Source organism: Anarrhichthys ocellatus, unplaced genomic scaffold (genome assembly GCF_004355925.1).
Source record: "Anarrhichthys ocellatus isolate YVR2014 unplaced genomic scaffold, GSC_Weel_1.0 scaffold167, whole genome shotgun sequence".
Classification (NCBI taxonomy): domain Eukaryota; kingdom Metazoa; phylum Chordata; class Actinopteri; order Perciformes; family Anarhichadidae; genus Anarrhichthys; species Anarrhichthys ocellatus.
The window spans coordinates 268,726-290,847 of NW_022280197.1; the positions used below are offsets into that span (position 1 = coordinate 268,726).

The 22,122-nt window shown below is 43.1% G+C and overlaps 1 protein-coding gene across 2 annotated transcripts; it reads right to left on the reverse strand.

Annotated features, from left to right (window-relative positions):
• Positions 1-1,699: 1,699 nt before the first annotated feature.
• Positions 1,700-11,821, reverse strand: kcnj13 (potassium inwardly rectifying channel subfamily J member 13). Of its 2 annotated transcripts, XM_031878212.1 has the most exons (4): positions 11,557-11,821; positions 7,340-7,890; positions 5,677-6,152; positions 1,700-4,162 (listed from the first exon to the last, which is right to left on the reverse strand). In XM_031878212.1, exons 2-4 carry the CDS (start codon positions 7,854-7,856, stop codon positions 4,010-4,012), a joined length of 1,146 nt encoding a protein of 381 aa, XP_031734072.1. In that variant the 5' UTR covers positions 7,857-7,890; positions 11,557-11,821; the 3' UTR covers positions 1,700-4,009. The 2 variants fall into 2 exon arrangements, with proteins under 2 accessions (XP_031734072.1, XP_031734073.1); XM_031878213.1 differs by having other exon boundaries at positions 4,077-6,152.
• Between the last annotated feature and the right edge of the window lie 10,301 nt (positions 11,822-22,122).

Here is a 22,122-nt window from a genome sequence, read left to right on the forward strand (position 1 = left end):
AAGTATAAAATATGACATTTCCTTTAGCCAGTAGGCGGCGCTATGAGTTATTGAAATATTTTCAATTTAACTATGTTCAAGGTTGAAGTAGCATCATGCATAAGAAGTTTTGTGCGGATTGGATAAATGTACCTTGAAGTTATAACAACTTATAAGAACTTATTTTTTCAAAAACAATGAGGCAAAATGGCCGCCACTCCACGTCAAGGTCCTTCGATGAAAGCGCGCGATTTTGATAACTTTTAATCACAAAGGTCTTAAGAGCATCCTGACCAAAGGAGAAGTTGATTGCATAAATTCTCTAGGAGGAGTTCGTTAAAATACGAAGGCTGAAATCTTCAAAAAGTGACAAAAAGCACAACTTCGCGGGTTTGCTGTAGCGCCCCCTAGTGGTTGAATGCAAAACAAATCTCAGGGTATGTTACAGCATGCGATGTGCACGTATGCTGCAAATTTTGGAATTGTAGGACAAACGGTTGAGATCTGCAGAGAGGTATAACCTTAGGGTCTCTGTGGATGTGTGGGGCCCGCTGTGGTGGTTGTAGTGGCTCATTCCGCCGGCTGGCCATCATCCTCGGACCTCCCTCCTCTACGTCATCAACAATGCTTGGATTATCCACTCTGCTGTCATATTCACCTCTCATTTCAGTCACCTGCGCTTGAATCCGATGAACGTCGTGCTCCATACTTCTCCATCTCTCCATCCCACTGTGGGCTAACGTTACATGCACTTTGCCTGAGGCATGGCTATGTTAGCTACGCATGTATGACACAATTTAAAATAAATCCTATGAGCTTGGTTTTCTCCGACCGAGAAAGCGGAGCTTCATGTCAACACAGCAGCCCTCCATGTCGTTCTTAAAAAGAGACTCCACGACACTAACAACATGAGAACAAAGTGAAGTGCTGCTACATTTAAAATAATTTTGACAAAACAGGGCAGTATAACGTCAACTTACCTTTATGTCACCGTAACCTCCTGTCCGTGTTTAGTGGATGCAGATACCAAGAGCCAAGTCAAACTGACCAATAGAAACTCCTGGCTCATTCAGCAGCGTATGTCCCGCCCACTACATCCAAACTCAACTCGTAGCTTTTCGTTTTGAAACCAAAGGTTTTTTGTTTTTTTTAACCAAAGGTTTTTTTTTTAAACCAAAGGTGGTTTTTTTTTTTAACCAAAGGTTGTTGGTTTTTAACCAGGTTGTTTTTTTTTAACCAAAGGTTGTTTTTTTTTAAGCAAAGGTTTTTCTTTTGCAGCCAAAAATTCTAGTTTCATAAGCAAAACTAACAAATTAATTATTCTCAGTTTATATATTTTCACTTACAAACTTGATTTTTGATTGCAGTGTGAGAAATTTGCTTTCAAAATATTTTTTTTATGTTTGCATAATAAAGACACAAATATACCTTCATAGTCATGAAGTCTGGAAGCTAAATCAAATAAAAGTGGCTTCCAAGCTTGTTTAGAAAATATTTATTTCATGGAATGTACACTGTACAAAGGCACTGAAGCATGTGAGATACACCGAGATCTCATCCTGCACCATCACATTTTGTGGAACATTTCCTTTCTCATGTCTGAAGTTCCAACATGATTTCTTTTAAACCATGTAGATAACACTTTTCATAGACTTTAAAGGGAAAATACTCCAAATACAACACACATTCACTACTTTTGGGCTGCTTTCTAACCTACATTTCTTAGCTAAATCTAGACATTATTGTTGTACAAAATGAACATAATACATTGATTTTCACTTTGTGTAATGATTTAGGCAATGATTTAAAAAAATAATAAAGGCATTAATCTACAAATCAAGTCCACAACCATCAATGGAGGAAATTATTGATCAGCAATATGAATGCCCTTTACATAGATGACAGACATCATTCAATTCTGTCCTTCCTTATTGGTACTTGCTCTTTCAACACTTTTCATTTTCCTGCCATTACTACAAATTCCATGTTCCGTTTACAGGGCTGGCGCTGATGCTTGACAACTTAAAATGACCTTCTGTGCCGAAAATAATTCTCTTGAGTGTAAAATATTCCCTTCAATTTCATAGAAACATTCAGATTTACCGGTGTAATGGATTGTTAAACTACACCAGTTTAATTATCAAATGCCGTGAAATCCTCAGCAGGTTTAAAGACCATAACAGTGTTAAACCCATTTACCACCAATCACATATACTTTACATTTCTTCTAAGTATTTTCCATAGAGTGCTATAGGATCTTAATGTATACATTTCTTTCTGTTGGTGGGTGGGTTCCCCACTTTGGACCACACTGAAATATCTCAACAACTATTGGAATGATTTTCATACAACTTTGTACAGACATTAATGTTCTCCAGACGATGAATCAAAAATTTCTGTTTGTCCACTCATTTGGTTTATGACCAAATACCTGCAAAACTAATGCCATTCTCACCAACATCAGCTGTACTTTGCTAATTAACATGAAATGTGCACATTTTAACATGCCAATATGCTAAATTAAGACAGTGAGCATGGTAAACATAATCCGCATGTTAGCATTGGCTGAATCCAAATGGCTGGACTTCAAATTATCTGATGATCAAATTATAGGGAAGATTATACTGTGCATTTCAACCTGTATTATTTATTCTTTAACCTCTCTCTGTTACACTATAAAGCCCGTTTTCGTGAGGCAATTTTAAGGGGGGATGCCACACCCTTGTGAGAAAAATGACCGAAAATGTGTCCCCCTCATTATCTTGCCATACCTGCCCCCCGTTTCCAGGTTTGTGCAATTTGGTAGCCTCCACTGAGCACAGCTGCACCACGTTCCGATGAAGCTGCTGATTGCGGCCACTCAAGACAATGCATGTGATTCCACCAGACACTAAGCAGTGTGTTTCAGGAGAGTCTGTCTGTGCTGTGTATTTATAAATCAATGGCACGATCAGTGTTGCTGAATTAGCTACTTTTACTATGAGTGCCGCCCTTCGGGATCGCCTTCTGCTCATCTTATAGCACAATTTATCACCTCACGAGCCATAGCGAAAAAAGCTTGAAATGATGACTTCATGTATGACAGAAGTCCGGGCATTGGCGATGCTGGACTCTGGGGGGGTCCAGGCAAAGAAGCCCATCGAGGCCCATTTGGATGTGAACATGTATGAGAACATTGGTGGGACACATATTCAGTGGGGGCTCTGGGGTCCTCCACCAGGATATGTTGAACACCAAACACTTAATTTCCTAAATTCTACAGCGAAAATGCCTTGATTTACGTAAAAGAAAAGAAAAAATTCAGGCGGCCACTGACAATTCTAAATATGAAAACATATTGATTCTTAACCATTCTGTATTTCTTTTAAAATTGTATTCTCCTGTAGATCAACTTCTTTCATTTAATTCATTCCCTATTGAGTCAACACACATGTAGGCAAGATTTACTACTTATTTGGGGAAGTAACTATTCAAATGTGCATGTGGCAGCGATTCACATCAATGATATATTAAGTTATTTTAACCTGTATAAAACCTGGGGATTTAATAGTTAATTTATCTTTCAGCAAGTTTTCTGCTACTTTCCAAAACATTCTGCATATTCAATATGCAGATCACACCAGAATCCCATTTCTCCGCGCCCGTCAACAAACGATTCTGCTCCTCACTCTCTGTGTGAGTGAGTGTGTCTATTTGCTCTTAAGATAATGCAAACAAGTTTGCTCAAATATTGGATCGGACAATTTGGTCCTCCCAAAATATTGGTAGGGATATGTCCCTACTGTCCACATGCAAAACTATGCCCTTATATAGTGCCTTTTTATAGGAACTGTCAGGGTCTTTATAGTTGTCATTGCAAAATGCACCAATATGAGTGCCCATCAGGGGCCCCTTTTCCCAATTTTCTCTGAGGGGCCCCTAACATTTGCCTGGTTTTGCCACTCCTGATGGTGTGCCTCCTCTCCCGGATTCTTTAAGTCCAGATGGTTGACATTTGAATTCAGCCATTGTCATTTGAGCATGTTAGCATTTAGTTCAAAGCATCACTGTGCAGAAAGTGTAACAAGCATAGCTGTGGACTCAGTGTTGTCTTGTCTTTCAGGCAGCCACTGGGTTCTATTTGTTTCAGTATGCTATGAAAATTAGCATGTAGCACTGTATTACTCCACATCACCACCGTTGACTGCAATGAAAGGAGACATAAGGTTACTGTTTCAATTGTCTATAACTTGATTTTCACAGTGTAGTGAAATTAGCCCCTGAAACCAGGAGCTGTCTGGAAGGTAAAAAAAATACATTCTACAATGTAAAACACTATGGTATTGTGTATAGTGTTATAGCCCTTAAAATGTCACCAGAGTTGGGTTGGTCAGCAAGGAAAGAACTGTGGAGCATCTATCCATATATTAGCTATACCTGCGGGGGGTGGTGGGGTTGCCAGTCATTCACAAGGCTGACTTATAAAGACAGACAACCATTCACACTCATATTCACACCTCTGGGCAATTTAAAGTTGCTAGTTAATCTAACCTGCATGTCTGTGAACTGTGGGAGGCAACTGCACAGGGAGAATATGAAAACTCCATACAGAAAGGCCCCAGCAGCTCGGCAAGGTTCCAAGGTTCCAGCCTATGAGCTGTTATTTGTCCCAGCAGGTATTAGAATTGAATGTGATATATCCCTAGCCCTATTTTTAGGCCTCTGCTTGAAAATTCAACCCGTCTTCACGGAAACAGATTTATGACAAACAGTACATCCGTTGAACAGATATCTGAGTGAATTTACCAGGATTTTATCCTTTCTCTTCACAAAAACGACAATGAGGTGAGGTGCGTTTCTGATGATTATCGATAAAGCGGTTTGTGGTTCTGGTGCTTGTTGGCTCATATATCTTTAATGGTTTCACAGAGAGCTATATTGAAGATATCTCCGTAATCTGTGTCGAATTCTCTTGCTTTTTGGTATCTCGGTTTTCCGTGTCAGCGTCTAGCTTTGTGTTTGGTAGCTATGACCGGAGCGTGGAGTCGGCTCCCTCATGGCGAAATATGAGTGATAATTTGGTAATTCTTTTAGTTGTTTGTTTTAGTTGTGTAGAATTGTGTTTGGAGTGTGTAAAAATGGCTTACATGATGTTGTAGCCGAGACTTTTTTAATTAACTGGGTATATAACATGTGTGTAACATCATTATATTACTTCCTGAAAAGTGCATTGTACGACACTCTGTACGCTAAACTTTCTCGATGGAACCCCAAATGGTCCGCCGTCGGGTTAAAGGACTGTGGTTCAGAATTTGGAAATGTACTCACTACATGGTTAACTTATTAATTCAATACCATTCCAACCAACACAATTGAATATGTTGATGATTGACAATGAGGAATGACAGGAATAATACCCTGATTGTTGCACTAGGGACTCCAATTGATTGGAGGAAGAAACTGAGGCAGACTGAAGCAGCACCCTTATCTGATATACATTTTTATTTCAAATTTTATTTCAGATTAAGATTTATCAAATTTAATCAAGTACCTCCTGACAAAAATATCTACCCCATTGTTATCATCCCGTTATCGCTCCGAAATCCCATCCCAGCATTCCTACTCCATTCTGTCACTGCCATCACCATTGATCTGCACCACACAATCCTTGTTCAAAGACTCCTTTGAGTGGGCTGTGTCAAAGTGCTGGGTGCTCACCATGTATCTCCCCCGAGCATCCATCCCCAAGGCAGGGACAAAACGGCGGTCGAACTGGATTTCTTGCCGCAGGTAAGAGGTCCTCTTCTGGCAGGAGTCACCAGTTCCCTCCTGCAAGGCTGACAGGAAGACCACCAACTCAAAGGGGTTGGATGTGCCTTCACACAGGGTGGGATAGAGGGGGCTTTGGCGGTCCAGGGGGTGGTAAAAGGTGAGTGGGAAGATGAAGAAGGGACAGGGCTGCTGGCCTAGATGATCCAAGTGGAAGTCCAGAGAGGTCTGGTGCAGGGCCTGACCTTCATGTTCCTTGTAGAGCACAGCACTCACTTTTACATCCACCAGAGGTCGCTGCAGCAGGTTGGTGGCTCGCAGCATGAGGCACATCTGGCCCTGGTGTTGGCCCACCACTGCCTGAGGGCTGAACTGGATAGCTCCTGCTCTCTTCTGGGGACGTGCAATCTTGGCAACGAATGCACCTGAAGGTTAGGACAATATAATATGAAGAGGAGATGTTTTGACTTTAATACTGCAAAAATATTTGTCTCATGCTGCAAAAGAAATCAGGCTGCGACTATAGCAGCCGAGGTAATATTTGTGCCGCCCAACCCCTCCCCCTTCACACACATATTTGAACATTTCGTTGGGTGTCTCCCCTCATTATGATGGCAGACTTTTAGTGCAGCCTTCGAATGTGGCCATTAAGCATGGCTATGAACAAGTTTTGCCTGTAGATATTTCGTTTATTTCAAGCATTGACTGTATAAGAATTAGACGTCACAGTGACGAGCCGGGGGTTAGACTTTTTTAGACAAGTGCCAACACCACAATGTAAAAATACTGAATTACAAGTAAAAGAACTATTATTCAAAGTCCCCTGACTGATATTATTTGATATGACATTATTATAGTGTCAGAGTGCAAGCAGCATTTTAGTGTAGTAGCTGCTTGAGGTGGAGCTAGTTTATCTAAGAAGAAAAAACTAAGTTCTGCACAAATATTTGACTTCTCTGAAATATTAGATAATCTGACTTTTTTGAGCTACACTGCTGAAAAGCAGGGCTGTAGACTCTTTTACGGACTGTTTAAAAGTGGTCTTTACTGAACAAAATATTAAAAGTGAAAGCTTTGAGACTACTTCTAAAATAACTCACTGTTTAGTCATTGACTTTGATTTGATCCTTCCATATAAATGCAATTCCAATGGTCGTCCAGCAGATGTCACATTTTGTCTGCATTAAAAGATTTAAAACAATGAAGTATTCACTTTTCTCCCTTCCCAGTTAAATGATACCATTTTACAAACTAACTTACAATGTAATAGCCCACTCTGTAACACAAAGGCAGATCTTAGTAGGATTTCGGTTTCCTCTTCAAAATTGTTTCCCCATGTTTTTGGGTCAAGATATGACTAGGTGTTTAAGAGATAACTGAACTGGTCTGGGTTTGTACTGAGATTGATGTAAGTGTTAACACAATTGGTGTGGAGAGAGATTGTGATTCATGTAATGTCCTGAAAAAACATTTTATACACAATCATTTTTGGCCTGTACATTAGCTTCAGTTTTGGCTCCAGTTAGTCTCCCAATGTGTGCATTGAACTTGCAATTGAGACTGTGACCTTCATTTTTGTGGAGACAAGGCTTTAGGAATAGGAGAGTCGTACCTGTGATGAATGCTTCCAGCATGAGCCCCAGCAGCATCTGCACAGCCAGCAGTGCTATGGCACTGGGACAGTCCCCACTGGGGAACATGGTGCCATAGCCGATGGTCAGCTGTGTCTCCAGGGAGAAAGAAAAGGCAGCAGTGAAACTGGTTATGTGCTTCACACAAACCACATGCCCTTGTGGGGGAGCATCATGGTCCTGCACAGCCAGGTCTCCGTTAAGGTGGGCCAGCAAGTACCACATACAGGCAAACAGCAGCCAGTGGGCCAGGAAGGAGGCGCAGAAGGCCAGAAGGACCCATCTCCACCGCAGACCCACCAACAGTCCCCACAGGTCCTGCAGGGCGAGCAACCAGGCTCTGCCTAAGGCCCCGCGCCATGAGCCTGAAGAGCACAGAGGTGGACGAAGGGCACAGTGTCCATCTTTGGTGACCAGGCGTTGGCGGGGTGGAGAAGACAAGAGAGGAGAGGAAGAAGCCTTGCTACCCAGAACGCTGCTGTTGGATTTGGTTGTCATGGTTGCAGGTGGATCTCAAGCAGTCAGGATGATCCTAAATTGAAATCGTAAAAGACAGATATAGGGATGTTTCATGAGACTGTATCAGTCAATATCAATATCAGTTTCATCTCTGTGTCCAGTGCATGGGAATATGAAATGTGCTAGCCATTGATTGAATGAGTAGCTGCAGTCAGTTGCTCAAAAAATAGCTCCAATGTTACCTGCCAAAACTATTTTGACGTTTCTATAACTACCCGTGTAAATAAATAAACAACCAGCCTTCGTTATCTAAATTTGATCCAGACAGAAATGTCTGGAAATTCCATGACAGATTGTCATGGAATTTTGTGCTGACATTCATTCAAATTCAAATGAAAAATGTTAATGTGTCCAATACATTGTTTTGTGACCAAATACCTGCAAAAATAACTTCCATCAGCTTCAGCTGTACTTTGAGTTGAATGCTAATTATCAAATGTTAGCATGTTAACATGATAAATTAAGATGGTGAATGTGATAAACATTACCTGATTAACATCACATGCTAGCATATTCGTTGTGAGCATGTTAGCACACTGACATCAGCATTTAGGTGGAAACACCACTGTAGTTCAGCATTGCATTGGCACTAGCCTCGCATAGCCAGACCCATCACCAGAGACAAAAATGCTACACAAAGATGAACTCTTCCCATTTTGGCACTAACTGATCTGATATCACCAGAATATTTCAAAGTTACACACATAAATCCTATAATCTATTATGAGGATTGCTATGATATGTGCTATGTACATTTTTGCAGAGGTGGGAAAGTGTTAAGTCTAGGCTATGAAGGCAAGACCAACAAGTCCAATGTCAAATCCAAATCTTAAACTTTAATCCCAAAAACAGTGGTAATAACATTAGCAAAATAATACGTAAATACTGTTTAAAATGTATATTTATTATTTTCAAATGAAGTTTAAAATATTTATAAACTTTTTTTTCCATTAATAATGTATCTAAGTTAGCAGTAGTTAGGCTAAACAAATCCAGACGAAACTAACATCCATCTTTTAATTTTTAAGTCTGGGTAAAGCAGTAAACATTGGATTGTCGTATTTCCCAAAATGTGACACTGTTCCTTTAAATCTCAAGGTTAAGCTGTATCTACAAAACCACTATGTATCTAATTTAAACGGGGCATATGAACGCCTAGCACCAGATGCATGTGAAGGCAGTCCTGACAGGCAGACAGCTAGAGTCCTGTACTCGTCAGAGTTTCTATTTCTATGTCAATATTGTTGCCAGGAGATTAGAGCAGGTCCCAGCTGGGAATCTGTCTGAGGAACACAGCAACATGCAGAGTAGGAATGCGTCTTTCATCTGCAGGGAGCTTTAAACTTATTGCACTGCATGGCTCTCCACTCATCTTGTTCCCCAATTACAACATACATTTACTATTATTTTACACATTTATTATGCACTTGCAACTTCTCCTGATGCATTTGCTAAGAGCTTTGCATAGCTTTCAAATACAAAAAGAGGGGAGGTTCAAACGAAAGCACAAATCCAATGTGAGGGCAAGAGGAGTGACGGTAACATTTTAAAAATATAGTTTGATAACATCATAGATTAGCATTGTTAAGAAACTACACACCCTTACAAAAAGATGAAGTGGGTTCAAATACTGGATAGTTTCTAAAGCATGTTTCAACAAAATGTAAGATTAAAAACACAAATAAAAAAAAGAAGAAAGAAAGTAGTTGTTCAATTGTTATTAACAACAGACTTAAACACCAACCAACGGAGGACTTTTTTTGGGGCATAAGCTGAAGCAATAGTAGGGTCAGTTAAATGTGTAGTAATTTTGGTTAGAAGTTTGGCTTTGTGCTGTGGCTGGAGGAAACAGTCAGCAAGGTCATCACATGAGAGCCATGTGCTGGTTGGAGCTTCATTGTGCTGGAACTCAGTGTGTCAGATATGTCACTGGTCAGTCACCACAATATTTTTGTTCCTCATTCAACGTAATTTGGGGGGCATTATGTTCCCTTCAAAAAAAATGTGCTAATTCAAATAAGTAGTATATAAATTTAATTTTGCAGATATGTCACTATATCAGTCCGTCACCACACTGGCCATTGGAACATAAGTACATGAAAACAGGCCGTTTATGCAATGCTTACTGTGTTTGTGAGACGGGAAGATCAGCATGTTTGTGTGTGTATATATATATATATATATATATATATATATATATATATATATATATGTGTGTGTGTGGACATTTAGCCAACAGAAACATTCTGGTTCGGGAAAGATGATAGTTCCGGTGAAAGAGTAAACATAACTTTTGTTTCAAATCACTTCTTAAATATTAAACCAAGGCCATCATCTATCCATAACTTTAACAAATGCAAAATGTTTAAACAAAAGAAAAACAATGTATTTGTAATTGTATATTGAATATAGATTGGAATTTAAATAAAGCTTTTAGGAACAATGCAACTTTGTAGATAAAAAATGTTTGCTGCCTCATTTATCATAATTTTCGGTGGATTATTTTCCCTTCAAAACAAATTTGCAGATGCGAATCAGTAGCATATGACCTGATATTTAGGAGACAGGGTGGTTGCTTGTTATTTAAGCTTAAACCTTCAAAAACAGACCCCATCACACGTTGTTCACACATTTCAGCTGTTTTATACCCTGTTTTTGCATACACAGTAGATTAAGTTGCAGGGTGTGGATTATGCATTTTAAATATTATTTGTCTGTCTTGGCGATTGAAGTTAGTTATTTTTCAACTAATGCTATGATATTTGAAGTTTAAAAATGATTACAATCAGAGGAAAATACTGTACTAAAGTATATGTCTATGGTAAACACTGTTTATTTCCACATATGCATATATTTTTTGATATTTTACTGTCTAACTGTGAACACATCCTCACTTTTAAACAAGTAAAATTTTGAATCCATATTTTCAACTTTTAAGTATTATCCTATAATACATTAAAAAGACAATAACAGTTTTTTCCTCCCTGCGAGTTGTTGACAATGCAAACAAACAACTATGTGTAACTGATCTGAGTAGGGTAAAGTCACTGAGGCTGGTGTAATACTTAGACTTACTGTAGTCATAATGATGGCTAAGCGTGACAGTGCCTAGTCAGCCATTTTCCTGTCTCTAAGCTATCTGTGTTAAAGTAGAAGTTAAGAGAGCAAGTTAGTGGTTAGTCTCTTTGTCGCCTACTCGGAGGGGTGCAGAGGGGTTTATGTAATATTAAGTCTGCAGCTGTTCACTTCTATTCCCTGTTAACGTTGTATCGCACAACATAAATGTCTGAAAAAGAAAACAAATCAGTTTTGATCATGTGTTATTGTAGTAATAAAAATGAACATTTGTTGCCTTGACTTTCAGATGCCCTTGTGACCATGCTTGTTATCTAAAACTGGATTAGCAACAGTCAGTTTACCATCTCTGGGTTGTAGAAGTGTTTTAGCTGATAAAAAAAACAGGGAAAAATTTCTTGACTGCATTTATTGTAATTTCTAAAGTCTATAAAGTGCACATAATTGATAAATCCTGGAAAAATCCATGGATCCAACAAGTTACATTGCTTAGGTTCCTTAAGATATCCCCAACACTGATCAGATCACGGTTGATCATTCACTCATTCTCCTGGTATCAGTGCCTCTGCTCTGCCAAACATCACATGCTGGAGTTTGTACTCACCTAGAGCTGCAGTGTGGGCTAAACGGGGGCCCTCTGACCTTTTTCACCTAAAAGCTGGTCTGGGGTCTCCCAAGTGGGCGAAGGGGCCGAGGCAGATGGAAAGACTGCCACTAGTTCCTTGGAGTATGGGGTGTAAAATCCCAGAGGAATCCCGAGTAGAAACTAGTAGTGTCACCCCAAAGATAATTTTCTTGGTCTAGGAGCCAGGCTGAGCGCGGCGCTCTCAGCTCCTCCGATCTGCAGCTCCTCCGATCTGCAGCTTCCAGCTCCGAGGCGAGGATGATTCAATTGGTCACATTACCCTGCATGGAGCCTATTAGTGTTCCCGGAAGACAGAAGACAGAGGGAGGGGGGAAAAGAACAACACCTTGTCACAGTTCATTCAAAGAGCTGCTTGTTGCTGGTTGGTGTCCTGCAGCTGTTGCTGCGAGAAATTGGAACTGCTGATAAAGTGGTGCATCAACAGTGTGTGCATATATGCATGAATTTGCTGGCATCTACATGTTTTGTCCATCTTTTCTTTCCCCTTATTTTTGTGTTTTCTGTCCTTTACACATCGCAAACCTTTTTTGAGAGAAATATCATTTTATTGTAATATTAGGGATGTTTTACACATCATTTCATAAACATTTTCCTTATGTTCACTCTGGGTTAAGGTTAGAAGCCGTACTGGTGTAAATTTTCACACCAGACACATTCATTGATAACTGACACATTACTCTGTCACTGTGTCATCTCAGAATAGTTAACATATTAACCAAAGAGTCACAGAGCGCTTCTTTGCTTCAAAAAACAATAGTAGAGCCACATGACTGTAGGTTAAAAGCCAACACTAGTTTTTGACCTTCGAGCAGCAGGACAGCAATGTTGGTATGTCTGTCAATCTGTCCAACACTTGAAATGACAGGAAATCCAGTGTGGATTTTTCATGGTCATAAAAGGATGTTTCTTAAAAAAACCTTTTGGTTTCTTATAATAATTTTGGTCACCATTCCTATTTAACACTGGGTCATATGGATGTGTTTTTTCATGCTTTATTCTGAATTCCTTCAAGTAATGTACTTTTGTACCCCAGGTTAGACAGACTTATTTGGCAAATGAAAGTGAACAGTAAGGATATTTCTCTCACTGTAAACATCCATCAAGCACTATGTACACACGAAGCCACCTGAATTTAAAATGCTGGATGAAAACGATGCATGTCCACACTAGCATTTTTAAATTGTTTGTGAAGATTTCTGTCTACACTTAAATGCAGTGGCGGCTGGTGGAAAATTTTCTAGGTAGGGCCATCCAATCAATTTCAGCAAACATCCCAGTATGATTTAATGCAAACAAATTAAAGTATCAAACACGCATTACTACTTTGCAGTTAAATATTTAACATTTATTCCAACACGAAAAAAAAGCAGTAAATAACATGTCAGGACATCTTACTTTAGTCACCCTCACAGGGAATTCAGTATAATATATATATATATATATATACACAGTATAATATATATCGTATAATAATATTCAGTATAATATAAAACACACACATACATATATTTAGATATATACACAGTATATATCTACAGTATATATATAAAATATAATATAATAGAACATGTGTATTTATTGAGATGCCCCTATGGACCTTGTTAAAAGAGGTAAAGATCAGGAGAAGTAAACATGAAGTGTAATTAGGAATACTGATGTTAAATTAAGCTATGATGAGTTTTCACTGTTAATTTACCATCTCTATTAAATGTTGATGCCTCCATGACCAACTTAAGCAGACGAGACTGAGGACAACTATGTAGAAGAGAAGATGTTCACTTTGCCTAATATGTAGCTTGACAGAGTTCTCCATGTCTGCCCTGGTGTTCTCATGTTTCCTTACCTCCTCATCCCTCACTCCCGTTACTCTCCATGTTGGATCTGTCCCCGTTGTTTTAAAAAGCTAAATAAGTTATTAGCATGACGTCATCCAGCTAGCCAAACCCGTGTTCTGCACACAGGCAGAGAGGACGAGCAGGAAAAGCATATATTTTGCGCAGATATCATATTTTACACATATTACTGGGTACATTCCATAGTTCAAAAACACAAATATTGACAATTTGTATAATTTATTATAATGTTTTTTTTTTTTTTTCCTTTCTTTTTTTTGTGTGGCTCAAGGTGGGGCCAGGCCCCATGGCCCTCTATTGACCAGCCGCCACTGCAAATGCATAAACAAGAGAGCAGTTACTCTTCTTGTCCATCCTCTTTCGGTTGGCAAATAACATGCATCAGTATTCTGTTCTGTGTGATCACCTACACTGTGTTTTAATAAAGCCAAACCCATTCACTTTGTTGTGGCTCTTTTGTCAAACTAATGAGCATAAAATAGTGATTTGATGATGGCTCACCCATTGACCAGGTGAACAATATTTGTTAATCCTAATGTTTTATGATCACCAATTCACCTGACAAACTGGCACAGGTATACAGGTAAATACAGGTAAATGTTAACACCTGTATTGGGTCATCAGTACAGGTATACTGACAGATAGACCTCAGAAAATATGTGAATATAATTGAGTGATAATACAAAGGGTTAGGTGTGACATAAATTTATCTCCTTAATTTACTGTCACAGATTACAGAAAATGTGTGGACAGGTTTAAGTCATTTTCTAAAAGCTCACTGTTCCCTGTAAAAACTAATACACTTCATCCACAAGATCTTTTGACTCTGGAAACCATTTTCAAAAAGCTCTCATTATTCAAGCTATCAAGGAAGAAACCCTTTTAGACTCCAACATCTTTCTCTAGTGCCTGCTACACAACAAACTCTACATGTTTAGACTCTATATGAATAACAAAATCACATGTTCACCCAGTGATGAACACAGTAGCTATATACTTGTTCCAGTGGAGGTGGCAGATGACAGTGTCAGATTGTGAGGTACTGTAGCTGCTTTACTGCCTTCATTCTCTCTCATTAGTCTGAAGAGCAAGATATGGGTCATTTACCTACTGCTGTGAAATGTGTCACCCTTCATTTTTCCTCTTTTCCACTTTTTCACTCACATCCTCTCTCTCTCTTGTATAGTTTTTCTTTTGGGCAGAGCAGTGGGGGAGATGAGATTTTTTTGACAGCTTAAATAGACCACCAAATTGGGAGGATGGGTCTGATAGATGCTGCAAATGAGAGAGAGAGAGAGTGAGGCATATCACGTGTGTAAAAGGATGTTAAAAATACTATCTGTTTGGATGGTATGCAGTCTGCTTATTGACTTACAAAGGAAAAAGATGGGGGACAAAAGAGACAAGACAATGATTTATACAATAGTATTGCAGCAACATAGTTTCTGACCAACAATGGCAGAATTAAGAGCACTGCTGCTAAGCAGAACTTCAGTTTGTGGATGAAGAAGAGATCCTGCACCACGCTGTTTAAGTCCATATTATCTGTATATTAAGGACTTAATTTTTCCTTCTGGCTACGAGCGCCCCCCATTTGGGGGGCTCTCGGGCTCAGGACCCCTGAAAATATTGTTCGGAAAATAGCCTTATTGTTCGCCAGTATTGTGGATCTGTCCAGTTTTTTTTCCGGATTAAACAGCAACGTATGGGCAACACTATCATATAAGTCACTTTTTACACACTCCAAACACAACTATAGACTACTAGTATAAGCATCTAGAAAACGTGGCATAAAATCATGAAATCCTGGGCAGAAATCGGCGTTATGTCTGCCTCAAATCAATATTTTCACCACGAAGCTAGCAGTTAGCCGGCTAATCCGGACATCGTTTAGCATTAGCATCAGGCAGAGAACACGTACATACCGTCGGTTCTTCTCTCCGTGGACGCACCGCAACGCTGTGACCATACAACGGTCCAATGCCACTGGTAAAAAATCCATGGTTTTTGGTCAGGTTTTATGAAATATTAGTACAAAAACATCGAAAATGCTCCGGTTCAGAGTTACCGTCATGGCCGCGAAGCGCATCCTGTTTATGCCGAGCTGTTTCCTGTGGAAGGGGGGTCAACCCACCTTGGGCCAGCGGTCAGACTTTCGGCCAATGGAATTTTACGCACGGGGAGACGCGGCACTCTTTGCAACTTTATTGGCTGAAACTTATGTCAATCAACACCAAATTCGACAGAGGCCTTCCTGAGACGCTGACGCGTTTTCACTGAAATCGGCCTATGATAGGCTGAGATACAGCGCCATACACACACAGGGACTGAGAAAATCCTATGGCTGAGAGCCAGAGACAGGCTCTGATGATGTTAGGAATCTCAAAATGATTCCTAACATCTGTATTTGGATGTATTGAATAATATGAGTGATAAAAAAGTGAAATATATAGTTATATAGTATATAAAATTAGAATAGAGCATGAGTGAGTACAGAATTTCAAGCCAAATGCTCATTTCTCTGACCTCCTATTATGCTGGCCTGCTTCACTCAAACTAAGTAAAATGAGCTTAGAGAGACCACAACCCTGTTGTGCTATGACACAGGAGTATTTGTAGGCTTCACTCTGCAATAATTCCAAAAAAATGTCAATGAAAGTGCTTTTTTTTCAGGCAAACCTGGAACTTTTTCATCTTCAGCTGTGCCATAAGTGTATCAGTTATTAACCAGTAACGTATACAAAATATTTACACATCTCACAAGTGTTACCTGTATAGACCATTAAAATGATTAAAATAGACCTTGTAGTTTGGGTAGTTTACTCAAGAGAGTAAGAGTATGCAATTTTCGAGCAGAGGGCTAAAAATAGGGCGAGTAGGTAAAAGGTGGGTAGCGAGATACAGCACTCACCTGACCTAAGGTATGCCAGCTGATTGATCAGGCCAGAGGATGTGGGCCAGTTAGGGAACAATAAGATTCTGGGTGATTATTTCCACTGGGCCAATATGCTCAGCTGTGATTTCCAGAATGGAAATAACACTAGCACATTGTAACAGGCTCTCTGCTACCCGGTGAGTCTTGGGAGCACAATGATGCCAGCACACAGTTGAAATGGTGTTTTCAAGCGTTCTTTATTGTCACACAATCAGACTGGACATGGCCGTGTGCTCTCCTGCCTTGCCTCCGAGCACATGCCGCGGGAGATTGCTGCGATCTCCCATCCTTTCCGTGCCACTGCACGACTGTCACTCGTCCCGAGCTGTCTCTCGCGCCTCCGTCACTACTGGTGATTAAATACATCCGAGAGTGAGACAATTAGCATCTGTTTCAGCTGCGCTGTGCCTAATTAAGTCTCTTCCCGGCACCGCTCCCTGAACCACTCCTACACTCCGTCCCCTCCACAGCTGAGCCCACACACGCTCCGCCACCACATACCCCGACTTAGACCGGGGAGCCATCCGTCCTGACCTACTCCCCCCCATGAGAGCGGGAGAGGAAGTTGGCCACGGCCATCTACGCCCCCGGCCTATGGACCACTTTGAAATTAAATGGCTGTAACGCCAGATACCACCGAGTGATCCGGGCGTTGGCATCTTTCATGCGGTGGAGCCACTGGAGCGGGGCGTGGTCCGACCAGAGGGTGAATGAGCGCCCCAGGAGGTAATAGCGCAGGGAGTCGACCGCCCATCGGATGGCCAGGCACTCCTCCACTGTACCTGGCCTCCCTCTTGGAAAGCTTCCGGCTGATGTACAGCACGGGGCGGTCAACACCCTGTACCTGCTGGGACAAAACGGCCCCCAGCCCTCTGTTCGACACGTCAGTCTGCAGAGTAAAAGGAAGAGAGAAGTTAGGAGTATGAAGGAGTGGTTCCCCACAGAGAGCCTCTTTCACCCTCTCAAACGCCAACTGGCACTGCTCCGACCACTGGACCGGATCTGAGGCACCTTTCCGGGTCAGGTCGGTCAAGGGGCTGGTCAGCTCTGCAAAGTCCGGGATGAACCGCCTGTAATAACCCACCAGCCCCAAAAACCCCCTCACCTCTTTTTTAGTCTTGGGCTGCGGGCAGGCAGCGATAGCAGCAGTTTTGTCCACCTGAGGGCGCACCTGTCCGCCGCCCAAGTGGTACCCTAAATACCGTACCTCCCTCCGTCCAACTGCACACTTCCCTGGGTTGGCGGCCTGCCTCAGGGACTCCAGCACCGCGGCCACCCGCTGCATATGCTCCGCCCAGGTGGTGCTGTGGATGATCACATCATCCAAGTAGGCGGCAGCATATGCAGCATGTGGACGCAGCACCCGGTCCATGAGGCGTTGGAACGTGGCTGGGGCCCCGAACGGCCCAAAGGGAAGTGTGGTAAATTGGTACAAACCAAACGGAGTGGAGAAGGCCGATTTTTCCTTGGACTCTGGCGACAGAGGAATCTGCCAGTAGCCCTTGGTCAAATCCAGTGTCGTAAAGAAACGTGCAGTGCCCAGTCGGTCCAGGTCGTTGACCCGGGGCATTGGGTACGCATCGAATCGTGACACATCATTCACCCTCTGATAGTCCACACAGAACCGTATAGACCCATCCTTCTTGACTACAAGAACAATGGGGCTACACCAGGCACTGTTGACTCTTCTATTACCCCCATCGTTCAGCATAGCCGCCAATTCCTTCTGAACCACTTTTCTTTTGTGTTCAGGTAACTTGTAGGGTCGTAACCTCAACATCACGCCCAGGGGGGTCTCAATTTCGTGCTTTATGAGGTTTGTGCGTCCTGGCCGGAGGGAGAACACGTCAGCAAACTGCTTTTGCAACTGGGCAATGTCTGTTCTCTGGGTCTCGGAGAGATGGGCTTCACAAAGGAGCGAGGTGGGATTAGTGGCATTCGACACCTCAGGCCCCAGCTCCTCTCTCTCGGATACCGTGGACACCAGAGAAACAGACTCTCTCCATGCTTTCAGGAGGTTGAGGTGGTAGATCTGTGCAGCTCCACCCCTGTCATAACGCACAACCTCATAGTTGACATCCCCCACTCGCCGTGTGACCACAAAGGGCCCTTGCCACTTGGCGAGGAGTTTGGAGCTGGAAGAACGAAGCAATACAAGTACCTTTTCTCCCGGTGTGAATTGTCTCAGCCTGGCCCCTCTGTTGTACAGCCGTTGTTGACGTTCCTGGGCCTGGAGCAAATTGTCACGTGACATCCGACCCAGTGTGTGGAGTTTTGCTTGCAGGTCCAGGACGTATTGGATCTCACTTTTCCCGGTGCTCGGACCTTCCGCCCAGTTTTCTTTAATCAGGTCGAGCACCCCCCGTGGTGTCCTGCCAAACAGTAGTTCGAAGGGAGAAAATCCTGTGGAGGCCTGGGGAACCTCCCGCACTGCAAACAACAGAGGATCAAGCCATTTATCCCAATTGAGTACATTTTCGTCAATAAATTTATGGATCATGGACTTTAAAGTTTTACTCAGACGCTCCACCAGATCGTCGGTCTGGAGTTGGTAAACACTGGTCCGAATAGATTTAACGCCCAGTAATCCATAAAGTTCTCTCAGTGTGCGTGACATGAACGAGGTGCCCTGGTCAGTCAGAATCTTTCGGGATTCCGACTCGGGAGATGACGTGAAACAGAGCCTGCGCGACACTCTTTGCAGAAATGTTGCGCAATGGCACTGCCTCGGGATATCATGTTGCGTAATTCACTAGGACTAACACAAAGCGATATCCACGTGCACTCCAGTAAAATGGCCCGATGAGGTCCATGCTGATTCGCTCGAATGGGACCTCCATTAATGGCAGAGGACGTAAAGGCGCCCTCGGAATGGCTGGCTGATTTACCAATTGACACTCCGGGCAGGATGCACACCATCGGCGCGCATCCCCCCGGGTACCTGGCCAATAAAATCGGGTCATTATCCGGTCCAGTGTTTTTTCATATCCCATGTGGCCAGCCATCGGGTTATAGTGAGCCGCCTGGAAAATACTTTCCCGACGGCTTTTCGGTACCAGCAACTGGATGTTTTCCTTCCCTGACTGAGTGTCATGACTCACTCTATACAACCTGTCCCTAATCAATGAAAAGTGCGGATATGACTGTGCTGCGTCAGGGCGCACCAGCTGACCATCAATGCGTATCACTTGATCAAAGGCTGAGCGTAGAGTATCATCCCGAGACTGCTCAAGTGGAAAATCTTCCATGGAGTGTAATTTGGGACCCAGTGGAGTCTCCACGGGAGGCTCCGCCGGTTCCCCCTCCCTGTCTGCAGCGTCAGACAACCTCGCATCACCGCTGAGCACAGCACACATACCGCATGACCCTGTCTGTCGTGAACGCACCCCCGCAGCCGGCCCCATTAATTTATTAAACCCTGGCCAATCTGTTCCCAGGATTAGGGGGTGCGTAAGGCGAACTACTCCAGGACCACCTTCTCCACGACTTCCTGCGCCCCCCCTGGACTCTCTGGTTGCAGCCACCTGGCTGCGGTGTCCCTCAGCCACTGAGCAAACGGGAAGGGACGGTCCTCGGGTCCCAGTCTGGCCTCACGAAACCTCCGCCGGTGGTCCTCCGGAGACAGGCCCAGGCGATCGGTGACCGCTTTACGCACGTCCGTGTAGCTGTGCCTCGCTGCCAGGGGCAGCCCCAGGGCCGCTGTTTGTGCCTCCCCAGTGAGGAGAGGCAGAATCCAGACCGCCCACTCCGCCGCGGGCCAGCGGCACTCATCTTATGTAGGACCACCCCGGCCAACGGAGAGGGGGCCGGCACCGGCGGGGCTGCCGCTGCCCGGGCTGCGAGCTGCTCCAGGGCGTGGGCCTGCCGCTCCGCCTGGAGCACCCCAGGAACTGCCGGTTCGTCTCGGCCTGGTCCCGCTGCATGGCCGCGATCCCTCCCAGCATCTGGCCCAGCACCATAATCGGCTGTGTCGGCGCCTCCGGTGCTAATGCATCCATCTCTCTGTGCTCGCACCACGTTGGGCTCCACTGTAACAGGCTCTCTGCTACCCAGTGGGTCTTGGGAACACAATGATGCCAGCACACAGTTGAAATGGCGTTTTCAAACGTTCTTTATTGTCACACAATCCGACTGGACTTGGCCGTGTGCTCTCCTGCCTTGCCTCCGAGCACATGCAGCGGGAGTTTGCTGCGATCTCCCATCCTTTCCGTGCCACTGCACGACTGTCGCTCGTCCCGAGCTGTCTCTTGCGCCTCCGTCACTACTGGTGATTAAATACATCCGAGAGTGAGACAATTAGCATCTGTTTCAGCTGCGCTGCGCCTAATTAAGTCTCTTCCCGGCACTGTTCCCTGAACCACTCCCACACTCCGTCCCCTCCACAGCTGAGCCCACACACGCCCCGCCACCACAGACATTATAATGTAGCCATGGTGATAGCAGGTGGAGTTTAAAGAGCTATCTGTTTGAGGTTGTGGAAATGAGAGGAGGAGCTCTGCCTGAGGGTTACAGAATTCAGATATGATGGATCATTGTAAAACAGACTAGTGGCTGGAGGTAGTCTGACTAGTCTGAAGAAAATATGTTTGTGAAGAGACACCGTCCTGAATCCTTTCTGATCTCCCAACCGTCATTCATTCAGTCTACTGCTACTCCCTTTTTCTCACCATTGTCTGTTCTCAAACTTGAAGCTCTGCCGGGTGGCTGGAAGTCCCTGTTGCACTGGAGAGCATTTATGCTTTTGTTCATTTACAGTTTCTTTGTCAACTTTGTTGTGCAGAACAAAATTAGCATTGATAAGAAAAGGAAAAGTCCTTTCTTTTTGTGTCCATTGCATTCCTCAAAGCCAGAAACCGTGAGTTCAAACGTTCGCTTTGTAGGTCTGATAAAGCCGCTGGACACGCCACTTGCTAATCGCTCCAATAATAGCTTGCTTCCTCTGCATGCATGCAGTTGTAGCAATATAAAATGCAGAATTTAACTGCACAACAGCTGCTAGACAACAGGTTCAGCAGCGCCTATAATCTGTTATCCGTGTTTAATTAACCAGTCGATATGTCCAGTCAGTCAATAATCAGGGCTGTTGTTCTTTGTTTTCTTCCGGCAGTGTGATGAATCAGGGAAGGACATGTCGTGACTGCTAATACCCAATCAAGTTCAATCAGGAGAGACAAGTGAATGATTAGTAGTTAACATTTATTATGACAGATGCTGCGTTAATGAGTTACACAGAAATTCTTTGGCGCTTGAACTCGAGGAGATTTGTGATTGAGTTGTGATTGCCCTGAGCGGCAACAATATAAATCCCCCCGTGGAGTCCAGACACTGGTGGTGATGGTGGCTGATGAGGTTGATAGAGTGATGAGTTGATGAAGTTGATGAATCTGCGAAGATTGGGCGGAGATGGGGAGGTGGAGCTAACAGCAGCTTGAACGAACTGAAGGTAGAGACACAATCATATTTAAAGAAAGACAGCAGCAAGATGATAGGCTAACGATGTCCTTGTGTTGTTGTGATATTGGCTAGAGAGACCAGGTGATCTAGACAGCTGATATGATTGACAGCCCCGAACAATGACAGCAAGGAAATAATGAGTGTGCCTGCATGAGGAGTGATGGCAGATGTATGGGAAATAAGCTATGGGCTTAGGCATGCGAGAGTATAGTCTTCCTGTCTGAACTTACGGTAGAGCTTCATTAGCGAACACGGATATCTACATCATCATTTTCAGAGTTC

Coding starts and splice junctions, on each gene's coding strand:
- kcnj13 (XM_031878212.1), bottom strand. CDS start 7,856: ATGACAACCAAATCCAACAGCAGCGTTCTGGGTAGCAAGGCTTCTTCC. Junction 6,153..7,339: donor GCTGGAAGCATTCATCACAG/GTACGACTCTCC, acceptor CCTAACCTTCAG/GTGCATTCGTTGCCAAGATT. Junction 4,163..5,676: donor ATGCTCGGGGGAGATACATG/GTGAGCACCCAG, acceptor CTTTCATTGCAG/TCAACGGTGGTGATGTGGAG.